The sequence below is a fragment of the Aethalodelphis obliquidens genome, unplaced genomic scaffold (assembly GCF_003676395.1).
Source record: "Aethalodelphis obliquidens isolate GAN/ISIS:26980383/991018 unplaced genomic scaffold, ASM367639v1 scaffold2, whole genome shotgun sequence".
Taxonomy (NCBI): domain Eukaryota; kingdom Metazoa; phylum Chordata; class Mammalia; order Artiodactyla; family Delphinidae; genus Aethalodelphis; species Aethalodelphis obliquidens.
The window spans coordinates 59,354,977-59,373,730 of NW_020837946.1; the positions used below are offsets into that span (position 1 = coordinate 59,354,977).

At 42.3% G+C, this 18,754-nt stretch overlaps 1 protein-coding gene across 1 annotated transcript in view; it reads right to left on the minus strand.

Annotated features, from left to right (window-relative positions):
* Positions 1-18,754, minus strand: part of RAPGEF4 (Rap guanine nucleotide exchange factor 4) — a 234,699-nt gene that overhangs the window by 48,487 nt on the left and 167,458 nt on the right. Inside the window, exons 8-14 of the mRNA XM_027128182.1 lie at positions 17,413-17,497; positions 15,003-15,063; positions 12,733-12,809; positions 12,174-12,320; positions 10,196-10,311; positions 4,380-4,468; positions 53-131 (exon numbers count right to left, since the gene is read on the minus strand). Coding sequence (XP_026983983.1) covers positions 53-131; positions 4,380-4,468; positions 10,196-10,311; positions 12,174-12,320; positions 12,733-12,809; positions 15,003-15,063; positions 17,413-17,497 — 654 coding nt within the window. The remainder of the gene's footprint in view (positions 1-52; positions 132-4,379; positions 4,469-10,195; positions 10,312-12,173; positions 12,321-12,732; positions 12,810-15,002; positions 15,064-17,412; positions 17,498-18,754) is intronic.

Consider the following 18,754-nt stretch of genomic DNA (forward strand, 5'->3'; position numbering starts at 1 on the left):
TGTACGTGTGGGGTGTTGTCGAGGGGACAGACTTCTCACAACAAAAGGATATTGGGCCACCAGAGCTGGGCAAAGCTGGGTATTCGGCATAAAAACACAGTGCATCATAACAAAGTCATTTAAAACTGAATCTGCAGGGGGGCAAAACAAAGCAGAAAAGGAAATCAGATTCCTGTAGAAAAGTTTAGGAAAGCAGGAGTATCTATTCATTTGTTCTTGGCCAGTGGTTCTTACACATCGGCTTGGGGTATTGTGGTTTTACTGTACAAAGAAGCACTGTGTATAAAAGTAATACGATTGACAGAGCTTGAGATCAAAACTCAATTTCTTAGGACAATGGACAAAACGTATGGTAGTTTTAAAAGAGACAGACTTGTAATAATGACACTGGTCACCTGAGCCACAATTAAAAATATATATATATATAAAACTAAGGAGCCACACGTGGGCAGTACCATGTGTGCAGGATTAGGACGTGGTCATTTCTTTGTCTATTTTACACCACCTGTCTTTGGTCAATCTCTCTTTTCCTTTATATCTTTTTTACCTTCTATTTCCAGAAGGAGCAATAAAAGATGAAAGGGTGATAGAATCACAGAAAAAGGAGGTGGTAAGAGCAGAGAACTGGTGAGGGAAACAAAAGCAGAAAAAAAAGAAAAAAAAGACAAGATAAAGGCTGTGAGCAGCAATTGAAGCAAAACAAAAGCTCTCCAGTAGATTAAAATGGTGTATGTCCTATATTTGAAGCTATTTTTAGATAGGTAAGTGGGGGAGATGGCAAAAGAAATAAGGCAAGTCCCCCCAGATAAGCTTCATCTTGAATGTGATGCTGGTTCTTCATTGCAAAGACTATATTATCCAGGCAGCCTTAATGGGAAAGCACGTAAAGACAGACCTAAAAGCCTTAGGAGTACACAAGTTAAAGCTTTGGAATCCAAGATACTTATGGGGGTTTTCAATTAAAAATGAACTACCATGGCTGAGATCTGTGAAACTCACATAACTTCTCAAATAGAAAAGGGTGAGAAATATGAAAATTGCCTAACTATAGGTATTGAATTTTCAATGTCTATGTTTTAAATTAACAAATACTATCAAAGTTGGAATCAGTGACTAAAGGTTTAACTGTTATACATATTTTTAAAAAATTGGTATAACTGTCATAAATTATGTAAGTTTAAGATACACAAAGTGTTGATTTGATACATGTACCTACTGCAATATGATTACCACCTTAGCTTTAGTAACATATCTATCGCGCCACATAATACCATTATACTCATTTAAATATAGGTGATGAGTGTGATCCAAAGTTGTCCTAACTAGGCGTTACTATTGATTTCTGTCCCATTATACTGAGCCAGAGAAGATGCCGAGGTGTCAGACAGAAGCTGAATGGAACTTTTTTTCTTAGGTATGAAAGGACGGTCATTGGCATGTCTGAGTTGAACATCTAGTGTCATCTTTGTATGTTTTAGATATAAAGGATTTCTCTGAGGATAGGAGAGAAAGTGCTTGCTTATAAGGCTCCCCGAGGCCTGTGCTATAAAGTAATTTAAATTTTGCTAAAGCAGAGATTTGAGGAGCGTGCTCCAAGGCTGGCGAGACCGTCAATCAGCATGGTAATCACCCAGCACCCACATCTCAATGTGGCTTTCTCATTCTCTGCTCATAAGCAGTAACTCTTGAGAACTGATTAAAAAAAATCATTTCCTACTAGAAAATGATTTTCCAAGTCGCTCAAGGACTAATTCTGGTCATAGAAGTAGAAAGTCTAGGAAACCAAAAGGTCTCAGGCAGAAAATACGTGTTTTGGGGTAAACTAAGAGAATGTACTATCAAAGCCAGGGGTGTTCATTTCTACGATGTAAACCAGTTTCACTGGCAACTCTGACATCTCTTTCGTATTGTAAATCCAGAAATGCCAAGGGTCTCCCACACCACTGCATCCATGAGTTTCATGGGGCTGAACTAAGATTATTTTTAGTGTCTAGGAGGACCATACAGTAATTCATATTTTTGATTATAAGAAAAACAGATTTATTCTTTCATCCAATCCATGAACATTACTTGCAAGAGTAACAAAATCAGAAAAAAACTGCAGGGAATAAAGTTCAGTATTAAATTATGATGTGAACTTAGTTCTAATATAAAAAATGGAATGGTCAGGAGTCATATCCTAAGTGGCAGCCACGCGATATACACTGATTTCTGGCCTCCAAGTTTTTAAGAAGCAATAATCCAGTCCCCTCCTCTTTCAGAAGTGACTTTAAAAGGAAGAATATATTTGTTCTTCATGGGTAGTAAAGGTCTTACAGATCTTTTCTTAGATTCCATAGTCTCTAATGCACTAGAACGTTCCTCTTTGGACAATATTCACTTTAGAGAAGATGTTGTTTCTTGTATTATGCAATCACACATTCTGGGCAGCAGTTAATCGGAGGGGAAAAATCTGTATTTTTCCTGACCTCGGGTCCTAGAAATTTGGTTTGAGGTTATGTTTGCCTCTTGGAAGCAAGCAATCCTCTCATAACTGGTCCCTCAAGGATTTCCTTTTTCAAGAAGAGATCTTATCACATTCTCCTTGCTCAGACATCTTCAACCACTTCTCGAGGCTTAGCTTCACATTTAAGATGGCTCTGAGATCTGAACCCTAATTCTTAGACCCTACCTTCTTTCTGACACTTATGTATACAATAGTCTAGCAAAGCCAGACCACCTGGTCCTCCTTGTCTCTTTCTAGGTCAGCACTCATGTTGTCCCTCAGGATGGAAGACTTCATCCTTAGTCTCTAGTTACTGGTTACCTGCCTTCCTTCAGGGCCACTTCAAAGGCTGTATCCTTTGTGACACTCTGCCTGGTCCCCTCAGCCTTATGATCAAGTTGTCTGCACATTCCTTTAGGTCCTGTAGCAGGTTATAAGCTTCCTGAGGACAGGAGGGTGGTTTCTTGTTCACACTGCCTTGTCCTAAGCGTCCAGCTTAGCACCAGCCCAACAAGATCCTCAACAAATATTGAACTGAAAATAGCTGCCCTGGAGCCAGAGATCCTGGCTTTTATATCTACTACTCCCCAATTAATTCACTACATAAAAAACCTTAGATAATGTATATAAAAAAAGGAGAAACTGGAATGAGAAGATAAAATAAGAAGTAAATCAGTGGTAAAATACTTTTAGGAGGCATAATAATGTTAACTTTACCTTGAGTATATTGCAAAGATGACAGAACTGGACACTGAACTACTACTAAGTGTTTTAGATAAGTCTTTGAACTTCTTTCAGTGAGAAATCTTCTTCTATGGAGTTCAGTGTGCTTAAAAATATTAACCCATTATTCTGAGGGGCCAGTAGCAAATGAATGTGGGCTGTTCCAAAGTCACACATAAGATGGTAACCAAAGTGGAGAATGATACCAAACTCTGAACACTTAATTCATTGGTAAGATTCATCTCATTTACCCTCAAATCTCTGTGTCTTAGTTAACAAGACTGGTTCACTGGAAGGTGGTATTATGATTTTTTCCCCCAAGAAAGATATGCTGAAGTCCAAATTCGCAGTACCTCAGAATGTGACCTTGTTTGAAATAAGGTCTTTACAGATATAGTCAAGTTAATTCATGTGGGACCTAATCCAATATGATCGATGTCCTTATAAAAAGGGGAAATTTGGACACAGAGACACATGCACAGAAGGAAAACGATGTGAAGTGACACAGGGAGAATACTGTGTAAAGATGAACATTGGAGTGACATATCTACAAGCCAAGGGATGCCAAAGATGGCCAGCAACCCCCCAGACGCTAGGCAAGAGGCATGGAACGGATTCTCCCTCACAGCCCTCAGAAGGAACTGACCCTGCCGTCACACGGATCTCAGACTTCTAGCCTCCTGGTCTAAGAAGCAATACATTCTGTTGCTCAAGCCACCCAGTTTGTGGCACTTAGTTCTAGCAGTCCTAGGAATCTAATACAGGTGGTGTTTCGTTACACCCTGGGGCAGCCCAAGCATCTCAGAAAGAACCACTTTACTCCCAGTTGGAGCACAGTTGTGCCTTTTACAGAGGCAGCTTTGAATCCTTTACGGGAACAGGTACTATTTAAATTATAGCCTAAGAGGTGCCTACGGAAGGTGGGATCTACATGAACTTAACAAATGCCTTTGGAAGGCTACTCTTAATATCTGTGAATGAGACTGAGCCATCTACATAGCACAGCCAGGACGAGTAGGCAGAGGAGGGTCAAGAGGATGCTCTTCTAGTGGTCATACCCATGACCCATTTCTAAAACTGCTGTGGCTACACACACTGAGAATGAACTCAGAACTGTTTTTACAATGCTCTGCGTGGATTTAATAGACACACAACTGTTCTAGGTGTTTACCTGTTGCTTCATTTAAAGCTGGCTCAAGGCGTATCGTTTCTAGAAAATGCTCTAAAATTTTTTCAGGTGTTCCTGACATCACAGTATACCTGGATAAGAAATAAAACCATCATTAGTTTTTCAAAAGAGGGCAAATCACTAATATATAACATTTTACATATCTGCGTTTTGGGGGTTTTTTTTGAGATCCCAGGGAACCATATGGACTCAACTTGTGACCCATATTCTCCGTAAGGTAAGAAGGATCATGTACCTCGTCAAAGTCACATAAGCAGGCAACAGAAACATCTCAAATTGAAGTAGTTACTAAAACATTATTCTTTTTCCCCTACATGGGACTAAAGTAAACTTCTTGGAGAGTGGCTCTAGCAGGCTGGGAACTGAGGCATTTCAGCCTTGTTTCAAGGGGGAGTGAAAAGGGACATGTAAATCCCGGGGCAGCTCAGGGCAAGGGGAAGTGACAGTAAACTAGGTTATCCATATATGGGTTACTTGTTGCAAAATTTCGACCGCACACTGGATTCCCCTGCCTATTTCTGGAATGCTCTGTGTTTCCCAACTGTACACTGGTATGTGCTTTGGAAATGCAGCTAAGAATAAGAGAAAAGAAAACAAACCCCCAAAACAATGAGCAAACAGACCCCAGTAGCATCTGAAGAGGAAATAAATCAGTAGTGGAACATCCCTGTAACTTATATCAAGGTCAAATGTCAATTAGTTGGCAGGGTGGGGGACGTTAGGCATCATATCAGAAGATCCAGCCATGAAGCTCTTCAATCAACATGGGAGGATGTAGTTTTTAAAATTGAAGGTGGGTTATTTCAAAGTCATATTCAAGACGGTCAAAAACAGTGGGTGAAAGCTATAGGCAAAATACATTAATGGGATCTGGGTAATCATATTCCAAAACGTAGACTTTGCTCTTCTGCTTGGCATTTCACTTAGGGCAAAATGACAGGGAATAAAAACAACAATGAAAATAAAATTCTCTTGTGTTTAGAAAGCAGCGGTAGAATTCAGCTCCAGGAGAACTCAGGGCTTTTGTGCCTCCTCACCAATACCCTTTCCCTGCCTGTTTGAGACCTCAGAGGAAGTGTGTTGAGAGCCCAAGAATATCTCTAATGTATTCAATCTCAGGGGCTTAACCTCCTGCCTGAGGGAGTGAAGAAGAGGCAATGCAACATACGACCCTGTGCCCGGGAACACGGAGTGAGTGAAGCAACCCCGGTTTTGAAGGAGATAGCAAATGCAGTCTATTTGGAAGGTAACTGTTACTTAAACCTATAGTGTGTGTGCATGTGCGTGTGTGCCCTCCGGACCAAAAGGAAGCTGAAGAATCAATCAATCTCTGAAAGAATCTGGCTTTGGAGCCTAGAGGAAGAGCCAGGGAATAAAAAAAAACCAAACAACTACTTTAATCCGAAAAGTATGACCCTTTTCTCAAAGTAAACAGCATAGATAATGAGGGTTTTTCCTCTTATAGACAATGACTATTTGAGGGAAGGAGAGGGCGAATCTATAAATGACTTTCAATACTTAAATGGAGAAAATTGCTGAGTTCATTCAATAATTCCTAAAATGTATGATTCTTCGATGACCCTTCCAAGATGATCTGCAAGAGGAGCAGCATGTGGCCACACGAGTAAGGAACTGCAGTTGGAGAGGGCAGCCAGAAGGCTGGCTTCCCGTTCTGGTGTTCTTGGTTAGGACATTTCTTAGCTAGGGTTTTTGTCTGGCCAAAAAGAATAAGGGCTTGGGGCTTCCCTGGTGGCGCAGTGGTTGAGAGTCCGCCTGCCGGTGCAGGGGACGTGGGTTCGTGACCCGGTCCGGGAAGATCCCACATGCCGCGGAGCGGCTGGGCCCGTGAGCCATGGCTGCTGAGCCTGTGCGTCCGGAGCTGTGCTCCGCAACAGGAGAGGCCACAGCAGTGAGAGGCCCGCTTACTGCAAAAAAAAAAAAGAATAAAGGCTTACCTGGGTGGCAAGCCTTGAATGCTCTCGGCTCACTAGTAAGAGAAAATGGCGTCTCTACTCTCTGCCCACCTGGTCAATTGCAGACATCAGGGCACCTGTCTTTTGCTGCCAAAGTCTTCCTCTAGTGGTACAACTGCCTTACCCTACCCTATCTCTCTTCTCAGCTCCACAGAAGGCTATTCAGGGGTTGATAATCTCTCAGGACCAGGAACTCTGAAGAGGGAGGGGCAGGGAGCTTCTGGCCTGTGATCTTGCAGCTCTGGGCTTGGCGGAAACATGTTATTACTTTCTTTCAGGCTGGACACTGCCAGGTGCCTACTGCTTGACTTCTGTTTAAATGGAGAAGACTTGAAGACCAGACAGTATGGCTCTCTTCAGTTTATTGCATGAAGAAGTTACTGTAGTCCAAGTTAAAGAGAACCCTGATTGGTTACATTATCTAAGCTGTGAGGTTCTAAACTTGAGAGAGAAAAGTCTTTTTCTAACACCAAGTCCGGAAATGAGGACAAGTCTGTCTGTATCCAGAACAAAAAAAGAGGTGGGGAATGGTGCCTAAAAGAGACTATCTTTCTGCAAACAGGATGGAGTTGAACGACTGGGTGGTTGATAGTCTAAGGAAAAAGCAACACAGTCACTAAAAACAGGAATAGTCATTTCAAATTCTCTCTTATTAAAACCACATAACCGGGGGCTTCCCTGGTGGCGCAGTGGTTGAGAGTCCGCCTGCCGATGCAGGGGACACGGGTTCGTGCCCCGGTCCGGGAGGATCCCACATGCTGTGGAGCGGCTGGGCCTGTGAGCAATGGCTGCTGAGCCTGCGCTCCGCAACGGGAGAGGCCACAACAGTGAGAGGCCCGCGTAACGCAAAAAAAAAAAACAAACCACATAACCACAGAGCAGAAGATATCCAAAATGGTAGATATTTGAGGGCTTCATATAGTTTATCCATCATGAGAAATACTGTCTTGCTATTGACATTTTAATATCACACTCAGAGTTGAGTGGCTTGAGGAGTGTCAGGCAGTTTTGAACGGTTAAGATGTACAGTCATCCCTCGGTATCCGCGGGGGGTCGGTTCCAGGACCCCCGCAGATACCCAAATCCATGGATGCCCAAGTTCCTTGTATAAAATGGTGTAGTATTTGCATATAACCTACACACTTCTCATATACTTTATTTTTATTTTTTCTTCTTATATACTTTAAATCATCTCTATATTACTTATAATACCTAAGACAACGTAAATGCTATGTAAATAGTTGTAACTACAGTGTAAATGCTATTTAAACAGTTGCCAGTGTGTGGCAAATTCAAGTTTTGCTTTTGGGAACTTTTTGACAATTTTGTTTTCCCAGATATTTTCCATCTGTGGTTGGTTGAATCTGTGGATGTGGACCCCCCAGATATGGAGGGCCAACTGTATGCATAAACTGTTCTGGATTTCTCAGGGTAAAGGTAAATCAGAAAAATAACATTATCAGCACCAACATGGTGACCCTCTTTGAGCTGAAAAAAGATAATTTCTGAGGAGACAGGGGCCCTAAAGGATCCTAAATTTTAAGTCCCTCCAGAGACACGGTTGTTGCCGCGTTCTTCGAGTCGTCCAGAACATCAGGTCAAAATTCACTTACACGCCACCCCCCCCCCCCCCCCCCTCCCCCCTCTGGTCTGGCTCGGGAAAACTCAACACGGAAAATGACCCTTTGAAAGAGTGGCTTCTTACTCTTCAGGGAATGGTTGGCACGGTGCACTTCTGTGTATGCCTGATATTTCCTAAATGGTGTGCTGTGAACATGCATGAGGCTTTGAATTATGTGAGAAATTTAGATTGGTCTACAGGACACAAATAAGGAGATATAACAGAAATCAGATCTAGGCCTAAAATAAATTGAATGCGTGTGGGCTCTCCTTTTCCCTTTAGTTTGATTTCATAAAAAAATCTATATTTGGAGAGCACTCTGAATGGAAGCTGTTGTAGCATGCAAACGCTTTTGATCATCTTCCCCTGCCATAAAGAGGTGAAGGAAGGGGGCCTCCGGGGCCCTCTTGGTCAAATGTTTTAAGGTTGTGAAGAATTTAAGGCTTACTTTTTCCGGTAGCAAAATTTTCCTGAGACATCTGAGGCATTATTAAAGAATGTAGATGACCACTATCAAATGGCCTAGTTACACTTAAAAGCACTAAAGAAAATCACTGGGGGTAGTCCCAGACTTCACATAAAAAATATTTTCATTCTCATCCTCCTTTGTGGGCTGGAAGGACAACTGCTGAAAAACATGTGAACAGGAACATTTTTCAAGAATGCACAGTAGTGAAAAATAGAAAAATAATAAAGAATTCTGGATGGTAATTTTATAGGTTTGTAAGTGAAGGGATAGTTTTTTATATAGTCTATTTTATGTCAGCCCTTTTGAAATATATTGCTTTGCAACGTTTACTAGATAGTGTTGAGGAGAGAGTATCTATATACCATATTTTGCTAGAGTAAGTTGTGAGGCTAAGGGAGCATAGACTCAGAAGTTGGTCAAGCTGAACTTGAATGCAAGCTGTATTATTAAAAGTGCTGTCATCCTGGGCAAGGAACTCACTTCTCTGAGCCTAAATTTTTCCATCATCTGTTAAAAGGGGTTGTAATAAGGATTAGATAAAATATGCAAGAGGTACTATGGCTCTTCAATAACATTGTATTTCTTCCTGCCTTCTTTGCAGATATGTTGACTCATCCAGATGAAATGTCTGAGCCTTGGGCTTTCAGTCTAAACAATTAAAACGCATCATTTATGGTGAGTGTGTTGATTAATGGGAACATCCCGTTTACTTGGCAAAAAAAGAAAAATACTTGGGATGCACTCCATTTCAACATAGTCTGTGGCCGCATTTTTTTACCTACAGAATTGGTGTTTTTATTACTGTAAGATTAAAAATTAACGTTTATTTAAAAAATGAGATTCTGTCATTTTTAAATAATTTCTTAGAGCTACATTTCCTAATTTCCCTAACTATTCAGATGTTCATACATTTGATTAAAAGAAGTCTCATGTAAGAAGTTGCAGCAAAAGATAGAACCGAACATAGACATACAGAAAAAGAGTCAAGTTAAACGGGTGACCTGATGTTAAATGTGAAGCAAATACCCTTCAGACGTTAGCAGGAATAAGTATGGATGAGGCCAAATGGATGTTCCCAGGCCACAGTCAATAGACTGTGTTGGGACTTGCCTGGTGGTCCAGTGGGTAAGACTCTGCGCTCCCAATGCAGGGGGCCTGGGTTCGATCCCTGGTCCGGGAACTAGATCCCACATGCCGCAACTAAGAAGCCTGCGTGCCGCAACTAAGACCCGTTGCAGCCTAAATAAATAAATATTTTTTAAAAAATAGACTGTGTTATATTTGAAGTGTGGGTTTCCATCAAAGATGCTCATTCTGACCTCACGATGAAAACACTTCTTGAGAAATCCTACATATGAAATTCAAATACCAAAGGTTCTCCACACCCAGGGGCCTACGTATCCCTTGAGCTGCCTGGCACTCCTATGCCCATTGTTCTCTCCAAAGCTATTGCCTTCTGCTCCAAGCTATTACAGTTGCACACAGACAGAGGGAGTGTTTTTACAGTGGGGGAATATTCTCCCCCGAATTACTCTAGGCAGCACCGAGCTCGACGCAGTGCCAGAAACGGACACATTATACTCTACACGATGTGTGATTAGTCAATAGAGAGAAAAAAAAGTCACACACACTGCCGTCTTCCACAAAAGAGGAGAACGTGCTATTGTAGAGATGATGATACCATGTGAAAAGGTTAATCATAGTCTGGCATTTGCAGTGTTGGATGCAAACCTACTTTTGCTGAGGCTGTGAGTTTCCTTGATTAGAAGCCCTGTTCCCTGCTGGGACCTTCTCCAGCACCAAGACATCTTGGTCATGTTCTTTAAGTCTGACTGTATTCGCCTCAACGTCCTGCAAATACAAATTACACCACATACAGATGCTGCCGTTTTTCTCAGACAATGAAAAAAATTTCAAATGCTTCAGAAACTCATTTGGTGCTTGTGATGCTAATTGTTGCATCTACAAATTAAGTCATTTTCAAAGTCAAGGGCTGGAACGGTCAGAGAAAGGACGAGATGAGGTTGGAGGCACGTGGTTTTAAAAGTCTGCTGTTACCCGAGATGCAGAAAATCAGCTGAGGAGAGAGGAGTGTGCTCAGAGAAACCTTTGGGAGAGGGTGGTACAGCGGAAAGAGAGAGGAGCCAGTGCACTTATTCTTGATAAATATATGTGGCAAATAGCACTCAGCTTCAGCAGAGTTCTTTCATTCTGATTATCTTCTGAGGGTACTTAGTTTTCTTAGGAGTGGCATGTTTTCCCTGTAATCAAAAGACTTGTAAAAACTATCAGTTTGAAATGTGTTAAAAACACTTTTCAGTTATTTGGAATAATTTTATAAATTACATCCATGATAATGGACCTAATCTGATTCTTTCAAAGAATAATTGTGGCTGAGTGCAAACTTCATGTGTGTCAACTTCCAAAAGAGTAAAGTTCAAATTTCAATGTCATTAAAAAATGATTTATTAAAAAATCGTAATGCACGTTTCCTCCTCATTTGGTTCCTATTTTAAGAGACTGGATAAAAACCACATCAAATTCCATGTGGCATTTTTTCCTGTATTAGTCAATGCTTTAATCTTTAACTTAACTTTTTTTGCATCAAGAGAACGCATTCCTAAGACAAACTTTGTGTCAGAAATTTTGCTGCCAAAGGCAAAAGCTTAAGGTTGTGTAGGAATAGGTGTCCACACATAAGGGATGGGAAGGAGACTGTAAATCTTCATGAAATAATGCCAAATGTACCAGAAAGCACAGAAGGTGCATTTGGGATTTCAGGGTAGGAGAGAGAAAGATGCTCAGGCTGGGAAAGGCATAGAAGGGAGTCTGCTCTGTGAGCCAGCAGGGAAGGGAAAAGAGCAAAGTGATCCTGGAGGGAACAGTGTCTCTGGGTGAGGTGGGATAGACCATGGGCCACCTGAAAGGCCAGGGGTGCTGGGACAATATCACCATGCCCAGCGGTCCACAATCAGGCTTCCACCAGCTAAAGCTGGGTTGTCCCTCGCAAGAGACCAGGAGCTGGATGGTGGGGAGAACCTAGGGACCATCTATTCTAACCATCATCCACTCTCACAAATACTTTCACAAGCTTCCATTAGGCCCCTCTGCAGAGCCATCTCTAAGTGCAATCTCATGGCTCCTCCTACAACCCCAACTATTCTTCACGTACTTGCCAGAGTCTGAAATTCCTTTAGTGTGAATCAATTTGACAAAAAGCACTTGAAATGAAAATGCTTGGTTAGAGTAACCATGGTGGACATTAATGGCAACTAAAATGTAGTCACTTAATAAATCCAGAGGGAGTGTGAGGATATGAGAAAGATTCAGATTTGGGAAGAGACAGGAGGTTTAGGACAGAGAAAGACATGGAGAGGGAGGTGGGGAAGGACACAAAAGGGGAAACCTAGGATTGCAAAGAGAAATGTCTCAGGCTTTGGCATCCCTATTTGTCTTCAGTGCTCATGGACCAGTTCAGGTGTGTGCAGGGTTATTTGGTCCAGCACAGCACATTTGCAGCCTTCCTGGAATATCACCTCTGGGCCCCAGAGCCCACCCCAGCACATTGAACATGCCAGGTTTGTAAGCAAGGCCCTCTGGCCCTAGAGCATTCATTAATCACAGTGCTGGCTCAATTAACACTACACTCGTTCTTCTTATCTGGCAAAAGTGAAAATGCGACGCCCCTCAGCCACACTTCACCTTGGACTCACCCTCAGGATCCGGTTAAAATCTTCCTTGTCTACTCTTAAGAAATGGCAGTTATCTTCTCGCAAGACGATGGAGGCAGCTCTCGGGGCATCATTCACTAGCGCTAACTTGCCGAAGTCATCGCCTTCGTGCAGCGTGCAGACCACACCCTGGAGAGAGCAACACATCCAGATGAAGGTGATCCCCGAAAGGGAGCAAACACCCACCTGCACCCCCCCACCCCCCGCAAAACACTGTATATATCAATAGGCTGTACCCAGGGATGTCAAGTGTGGGGGGAATCAGATAATTACGTTATAATGTTTCATTTCTCTTTCATTGAGTAATCTGGGCTAGGGCCTAACTTAAATGTATACATTGTAATCCAGGAGCCCCAGAAAGTTCAGTACTACTCTGAGTATAATAACTTAGATAACTTATGATTAGAGATGCTACAATGTCTTTTCTGCATAGAGTAACAACGTTGTAGCAAGTTTAATTGTAGCGTTAAGTTGTTAATACTTAGAACCACTAGTATATGGAGCATAATAAAGTTTCAGAAAGAAAAAAAGATATATATACCTTGCCATAAATGACTACATTCACTGATCCTTTTAGAATAATGTACCAGGAGGTGCCTTCTTCCCCCTGGTTAAACACTAGATACAAAAAAATGAAAAGACTTATGACAAGAGTAGAAGCACATCAGTATAAATTACAGCTTATCAAATCATCATTTTTAAGTCCCCAGAATTATGCATTTAATTCCAGAAGGGAAAAAAAAATCACTGGCAAATACGAACTTATTCATGTGGAATATTACTTCCTTTTCTTTAGAATGTGAAAGGAACAGAAATACTGCACTCCTTGCTGTGCCCTAAAGATACGTATTCACTAGATACAAATTCACCAGCTATCCATTCCTTAAAGCAATACATTTCCCCCACAATTCATCAAAACTTACTAAGCTATAGAACACAGTTTTTAAAAGTATTCTGAATGGTAAAGTGAAGTTTGAAAACATGCAAATCAGCACTACATAGTGTTGATGGATGCATATCTACATATTTTTTAAAAAATGGGTTGGAATGATAACCGCATCATATAGGGTAGGAGTTACCTTGGGGAGGGGAAGAGAAGAATGAGATAAAGGAGGGAACAAGGAGCCTTCAAATGTAGAATTTCATTTTTTAGAAAACATAAAAAATGAAAAGATATGGCATAAGGTTACTATTTGATAAAAAATGTTTTTTAAAAAGGTGTCTGTGGGCTTCCCTGGTGGCACAGTGGTTGAGAGTCCGCCTGCCAATGCAGGGGACACGGGTTCGTGCCCCGGTCCGGGAAGATCCCACATGCCGCGGAGCGGCTGGGCCCGTGAGCCATGGCCGCCGAGCCTGCGCGTCCGGAGCCTGTGCTCCGCGGCGGGAGAGGCCACAGCAGTGAGGGGCCCGCGTACCGCAAAAAAAAAAAAAAGGTGTTTGTAACAACCTCTAGTTTTTTGTTTGAAATATTTAAGTATTTCATGATAAAATGAAAACCATCAGTAAGAGTGAGTGAAAAGAATAAGAAAAGTTGCAAGTCATCAGTGATCATAAAAAAATATTAAAAGTGAACCTTTAAAATGTGAAGAAAAGACATTCTTACTAAAGTAAATATCAATGTTAGAAATACCCCTTTTGATGACTAAAAGTAAAATATTTGAAGCCCATTTTTAATTCTTTTTGCTTTTTTACAATTCATGGTCTCTGCTTATTTGACTAACTCAACTCAGGCTGAAGAAAGAGCAAGATTTTCCAAAGAATGTCTCTTGAAAAGTTAACACGTGTCCATTATAAATGTTTTCTATGTTTCACTGGGTTTAGGAAGTGTCAGTTTACATGGTGTGAAATGTATCTTTACTGTAGAACTCCTGAGAAAGGTAGCATGCTGGGATGTGTTACTATTCTCCAAGAGAGATCAGAGAAAGAGGCATTTCCTGATCTGAATACACCGCTAACCATGTTTTTCAAGAAGCGTTTTGTACGACGAGTGGGAAATGCCAGCCGAAATAATTTTGCTCACTTTTTTTTTTTTTTTTGCGGTATGCCGGCCTCTCACTGTTGTGGCCTCTCCCGTTGCGGAGCACAGGCTCCGGACGCGCAGGCTCAGCGGCCATGGCTCACGGACCCAGCCGCTCCGCAGCATGTGGGATCTTCCCGCACCGGGGCGCGAACCCGTGTCCCCTGCATTGGCAGGCGGACTCTCAACCACTGCGCCACCAGGGAAGCCCTTGCTCACTTTTATTAATATGAAATTTCAATTTCTTGCTCCCAAATATGATCACAGAACTAAACTACAACGTGCACGCTGGAGAGATACTACATATTAGTATTGCATAAATATTTGGGGCAAAGAAATTCTCTCAGGCTCGGAGCTGTTAGTGAAAATGAGAGAAGAACAAGAAGGCAGGAGAGTATGCCAGTCTAACTAGCTTCTCAAGAGATAGATTAGTTTCTCTCAAGCCACAAACTGAAGTGAGGTCACTGTGAAAAGGTTTTGCCTGGGGTCCCCCCTGAAGAGCACTGACATCATCTCACCCTCTTTAAACACTGCCTTGAGCCAGCAGGGGAGGGAGCAAGTGGAGACACAGGCTGGCAACTGCTCCCAGGCTGGCACCCAAAACCCAGCGGGCTGCAGAGTAAGGGATACGTGCTGGGAATAATCACAGGTCCAGAAAAACAAATGGTGCCACGTGACATCCTGGCAAGTCAGACCCAGACCCAAGAAAGGGGAGCATTTGCAGTCAGGCTCCCATGGCGCATGCTCGGGAGGGGGCCAGCCAGGCACCATGCACAATTACAGTCTTCACTTACACACGGTTCCTCCTTTGGCGTGGGACTCAAAAATGAGAACACCTGCTAACTCCCGTTTCACCTAGAAGGAAAAGAGAAGGAATGTGGGGGAAAGGCCAGATTGCGGGGGGCTGGGGAGGGACTTGTTCTCTTTCTGAACAGTGCTGACTTCCACGCGGACACCTCCCACTCTGCTTTGCTGCTCCTCCTGTCTAGAACCACTTCCACTAGATGTGCCACTAGATTTTTTTTTAATTTTTTAAAAAATTGAAGTATAGTTGATTTACAATGTATAGCAAAGTGATTCAGTTATGCATATATATATATTTTTTCAGATTCTTTTCCATTTTAGTTTATTACAAGATATTGAATATAGTTCCCTGTGCTATACATTAGGATCTTGTTGTTTATCTGGTTTATACAGAGTAATGTATATCTGTTATTATCAAATTTCTAATATATCCCTCCCCTCCTTCTCCTTTGGTAGCCCTAAGTTTATTTTCTATATCTGTGAGTCTATTTCTGTCTTATAAATAAGTTCCTTTGTATAATTTTTTTAGGTTCCACATATAGGAGATATCATATGATATTTGTCTTTGTCTGACTTACTTCACTTAGTACGATAATCTCTAGGTCCATCCATGTTGCTACAAATGGCATTATTTCATTCTTTTTATGGCTGAGTAGTATTCCACTGTATATATGTACCACATCTTCTTTATCCTTTTATCTGTTGATGGACATTTACGTTGCGTCCATGTCTTGTGCCACCAGCCTCTTAAAGCTTTTTACAAAAGCTGTTTTATAAGCTAATTCGTACAAGACAACCTCCCTAGAGACTGTTTAAACTTGGTTTCACATGTATGAACTAGGCAATTTCTCTGCCTGTCTTGCATCTTGGTGAGAGGGTGAGAGCAACCACAATATCATGACTCTTGCTCCTGGAGGCTCTTCTTTGCATCACACATCATGCATCACCGCAAACATGTTAGAAAACTCAATGTCTTGAAGTTGAATAATAAAGCTTAAATGTGTGAGCTATGTTTTTTTAATTCCAAACTATGGTGCCAAATTATGTTCTCTCTCCCTAAGAACCAAATAACCTGAGATCTTCCACAGTGCCTGGGTATCTGGGATTTGAGGTAGAAGACTCCTCCTTTCCACTACCCACAATCCTCCCAATTCCACCAAGGCTGGGGAAGTCAGAACATGCGCATGCTGGGGACCCGGACAACAGGTAGGGAAAAGGGGTCTTCCCTCACTTCCCTCTCTGGCATGAGCTCATGGAGCCTCGGCTGCTGCCCCTACGAATGCAGGAGCTCCCCGGGTGAGGCCCCCGGGCACTAGACCTATCCCACCATGGAGAGAGTGAAGATGACAGCAGGGTGGTGGGAGGGAGGGGAGCCTGGGCTGGACCAGACCCCTGGATACTCCATGTAGGTGAGCAAGCTCCCGGATCCCCAGTGGTGCAGGGAGTGGGAGGGATGTGAAGGCAGTCCTGTCTGGGTTGAAGGGGGAAGGATCTGGAACCCTTCTGCTTGGGGTTGTGGTGAATGCCTCACTGCTCTCAGTGGAGACCTGAACTCTACCCCCACCCAGAGCAGGGACTACAGGCACTGCCACCATGTGACAGTGACGGCATAATATCGCCTAGTGAGCTGGGAATGAAAGACAGATTAAGCAGATGGGCATTGCTGAGGGGTCCAGCATAAAACCTGTGATCCGTGGATGCTGGGACAGCTGCTTTTATTATCATTATCATTATTGAATTATTAGCACATAGGAGACTTGTGTTGCCTGGAAATTGTGTTTCTCTCTCCCTCCTATGGCAGGAGACATTTCTGTCCACTGTTCTTCTAAACACCCTAGTCACGTAAAAGTTCAGAGTCAGATACGGCCGTTGGGCCATTGTTCACTAGCAGGTACTGCTCTTGTGCCCTAAGATATCTGAACTAATGCTCTCTTGCACCTGCTGCTTCCTTTCTCAATCTGGCAGCAAACCTGGGTGGAGCTGGCCCCTTGGGCCAGGGCTGGTCGTCTTGATTTCTTTCCCCCCCGAGCCCCGCTCCCGCACGCGGCTCTATATGTCATGGAAGGGACACCCCTCTTAAGGCCTGGCTCTCTTGTCTAGGTATGCGGGTTCCAAGACTCAGGAAGTTTGAAGCGTATGTTCCAGTTCTGCTCACACCATGCTGCCTTGGTGTTTAGGGCAGCTGCTAATAACGTAGTGATACTTGATCCGTTTTTGGTGAGTGCGCATGGGCGTAGCTTCCTTAGCATCTCGTGAGAAACAGGAGGGGCTGTTTGTGAGGGAGAATTCAGGCGTTCCTGCCCCTCGCCCACACTCTCCAATACTCTCCTTCAGGCCTAACAGTGCATTTAACTCAAACTGTGCGCCCCTCCCCTCCGCCTCAGCTAAGAGACAACTTACCGTGGTAGAAAGATGGGATAAGGCTTTAATGTGAAGGAGTTCTTCATAGATAATTTCTAGGTCATCCATGGTCCTCTGGCCAGGTCTACAAAGAAAAAAAAGTAACAAGGAAATAATGAGATAAAAGTCATTGCTAAGGGCTTGAAATATAGAGGTGACTTCGGGGGTCAGTAACATGTTCAGGGAATTCTTAGGAGAAATCCCGATTAAAAAAACATCGGCAGAGGGAGAGAGTATGCTATGATCATTCCTAAAGGGATTTTTGACATGAACGTGTTCCTTGATGGAAGGACATGGAAGAAATCAGAAGGGCACATAATCCCCTTCCTTTCCAACTCAGAGGGAAGAACATCTCTGTTCACACTGTAGTTGGCTAACTGACCTCTTACTTTGTAGATGATCGTTCTACAAAATCGCCTTTCATCACTACCTTAATCAGTAACAACAAACTTATCGTTTAGCATCACTGGGAACTATTGGTTCAATCAACTTGATGATCAATCCAAATTTCTTGGGATCCTGATATCTTAGCTTAAAAGAATAATAATGCTGTTGTCACTATTGTTTTGGGTTATGTAATATGCTTCCACCACAGGACTCAGATAAAGGATGCCTATAGACAACATTTTCTCACCTATCCCTGAGGAAGTGAGGGCATGAGATGGGCAGAAGGCAAACAGTAGTGCGTGGGATTAGTAAAAGAGGGAAAGAAGGGAAGAATACACCTGCATTTCCCCAACTCTGTTCCATGGAGGACTACTGTTCCATGAGATGTTAATCAGTATACTATGTACAGTTTTTTCCCTATAATTTATTATAAAACTAGTATCTAATAGTCTGCCTTTCCCTATAATTTATTATAAAACTAGTATCAATAGTCTGGGGCTTGTGGGTATTATGGACATTTTGGCATGGGAGGACTGAGTGGATTGCTGATCATCTTTCATGTCTATAATAATTCTGGAATCACTAATAGAGTTTAATTATACATCAATGGTAAAAGGCATGACTGGTCAGTAATTTGGATTTTCTATTGCTCTCTCCAGTATAAGAAACCCTGACTAATATGTTTTTGAAACTAAAAAACAAACAAATGTGTTATGAATTCTGAGAGTGCTAGGAAGTCAATCTCCACATTGATGGACAGGTGACATTCACTCTCAGCTAACTGCTATAGTCATGAGTGTTACCTATTAGATAATCATCATCTGTCTTATGCATTTTGTCCTAAAATTTCAATAACTTGTGGTATTATTTAACGTTTCTGTATATCAAACATTTAAACCTCAATGAGCTGCCGATGGTGTTCCATCATTACACTGTATTTTAAAGCGTGCTCCTT